Below are 2,500 nucleotides of genomic sequence, written 5' to 3'. Positions count from 1 at the left end.
CAACCAGACACACTCCAACACAACCAGACACATCTAGACACACCCAGACACATCTAGACACACCCAGACACACTCTGACACACCCAGACACACTCCAACACAACCAGACACACCTAGACACACTCCAACACAACCAGAGACACTGTGACACAACCAGACCCATTACAACACAACCAGACACACCTAGACACACTGTGACACAACCAGACACACTCCGACACACCCAGTCGCGGTGCGTTACCTGGTGCGTGTGCCGTCGTAGAGACTCTGCCACAGCTGCAGCATGTGCTCACAGGTCTGCAACGCCACCTCCGGGCCCAGCAGAACCTCCTCCAGCTTCACTTTGGTGAACAGCAGGCTGCGGGCAGAAGCACAGGGTCACGGACCAGGAGCGTCCAATCAGCATTCAGTCCAGTCTATAAACACCGGCATTGATATTGTGTGAATTAAAACAAACATCAGTTTTGGCAGAAGGGGAACAGGAGAGAGTGGCAGCACCGAGCAGACCCGACGTATGAACAAGACTCGGCTGCTGGAGGACACTTGCTCGTGGTGATACCAGCTCCTCTGCCCAGCAGGATGGGTTTTGTCTGGGTTTGCCATAGCCAAGACTCTCTGTATTTAGACCAGGAGGTGTGTGTGTGTGTGTGTGTGGGATCACTTCATGACCGTGGACCAGCGAACAAACAAACAAAAACTGACTGAATGACCCCGGGCCTGTCTGTCCAAGGCTGGTGATGGATTTAGCCAACGAGAAAGTGTGTTCATCAGAGGTCCTGTAACAAACACACTCATCCTCTCACTCCTAGTGGGTTCATCAGCAGGACACCTCAACAGGGTGGGAGGAACCCAGAGGGACGTGGCGGGGCAGAGAGATCTGAGGACTCAATCCGGTGTCAAGACAAAGACCCGCCGGATGGGAAGTGAGGGTTTGTGCGTTGTAAGAGCATTAAAACACTGCACCGGAGTGAGACGGGGACGCACTACATTGTAAGATTAAATCACACACACACACACAAATCAATACAATCTCTTTTTTCATTTCTCATCTTTTTGGTTTGTTTCAGTTTATTTAATCTCCTCTCAACTCGACCCCTGGGAGCTCTTTGATATTCAAAAGCAGCCGCTTCCCGAGACGACCTCCCGATGGATCTGTCCTGTTCTGCAAGAGCGTCCGGATGTCCAGTTATGTTATAATCCCACCGTTACAACAACAACATGCAAAGAGCTCCATCTCTTGAGCCTGACAGACTCAGTGTAGCTCAGTGTATGTGTGTGTGTGTGTGTGTGTGTGTGTCAAAGAAGAGAACATAATCATATATATCAATTTCCCCTCCTGTCTGGAAGACTTTGCCTCATTAGTGTCACTGAATTATCCTAAATATCACCCAGGTTGAAGCGCAACGGTTTCGCACAGTATCTGGAGTTATGCAACGCGCTGACAGCCGCTCACACCGACACATGTGCGGTGACAAGCCGGGCTTGGGGAGCGGAGATGGCCTGACAGCCTGATACCCGACACCCTGTCTCTTTAAATAGCATCCACAGCAGCCTGTGGTTGCCATGGCAGGCAGAGTGCACCCCTCGGCAGAAGGCAGCGGGAGGCAGCGGGAGGCCGCTCGCAGTGCTCAACAGCGATCGTTGCCTCCAATGAAGGGCACAGGCTCGCTGCCGGGGCTAATTTGCCCAGCAAACAACATCTCATAACCCACACGGACGCCGCTCTGCTCGGCTAATCTGCACCGGGGATTCGATCAGACTACAGGGGGGTCGGTCTGATAGGACGGTGATGTAGACTTGCCTTCACCCTGCCTGTGCTTCCTGCAGGATCACCGACACACTAACGACAGACACAGTGCGGATTAACGCGCGGCAGAGGGTTGCATAAGCCGCAGTCCTTTGTGAATTTTAGATAAGGATGCATCAACATCCAAACATACAAAACAGAACCCAGGTGTTCCTTAAAGACCCCTCAGCCCCCTGGCCCCCCGCTCTGGTCCCCGGATCCTGTTGTGTGGCGTTTCCCTTTCTAACTTCCATCTGTGAGCCAAGAGGTGCCGGTGAGGAAACAACACTGAGATTTAATTAGTGAAAAAGACGTTAATTTAGGCTGATGGCATCACTGCAGCAGGCAGCTGGAGTCTGAAGCCTTCAACCATGATCTTCAACAGCACCTTTACAACACTGGGGCCACCACAGGCTCCCAGCAGATATGCAAAAAAGCACTTTCTCTGTTCGGTTGGGGAATGCTTGCAGCTGCAACAACAGGGGGTAGCCGATGAAGGGAAACGATCACTTCCAGCTTAATCAATCAATCAATCCATTATCCAACTAGGTGTTTCAAGGACCGGCGACAGCGTCTACCGCGGTGCCCGACTGATCGCCTCGGAGCGCGATCGATCTCCGGTGACAGAGCGCAGGCGAGGGTTACGGCTTCTGCTCGGTGCGGCCGGAGAGAGAGACAGATGTTCGAGAGAGCCGCGCTGAGGATCGGCCGTCC

The 2,500-nt window shown here is 52.8% G+C and overlaps 1 protein-coding gene across 1 annotated transcript in view; it reads right to left on the bottom strand.

Annotated features, from left to right (window-relative positions):
• ttc7a (tetratricopeptide repeat domain 7A) overlaps positions 1–2,500 on the bottom strand; it is a 42,457-nt gene that overhangs the window by 16,202 nt on the left and 23,755 nt on the right. The window contains exon 16 of the mRNA XM_066696415.1: positions 242–358. Within this exon, the coding sequence (XP_066552512.1) occupies positions 242–358 (117 nt within the window). The remainder of the gene's footprint in view (positions 1–241; positions 359–2,500) is intronic.

Source organism: Amia ocellicauda, chromosome 23 (genome assembly GCF_036373705.1).
Source record: "Amia ocellicauda isolate fAmiCal2 chromosome 23, fAmiCal2.hap1, whole genome shotgun sequence".
NCBI classification, from domain to species: domain Eukaryota; kingdom Metazoa; phylum Chordata; class Actinopteri; order Amiiformes; family Amiidae; genus Amia; species Amia ocellicauda.
Note: the sequence above shows the minus strand (reverse complement) of the source record. Positions and strands in the feature narration are given on the sequence as shown.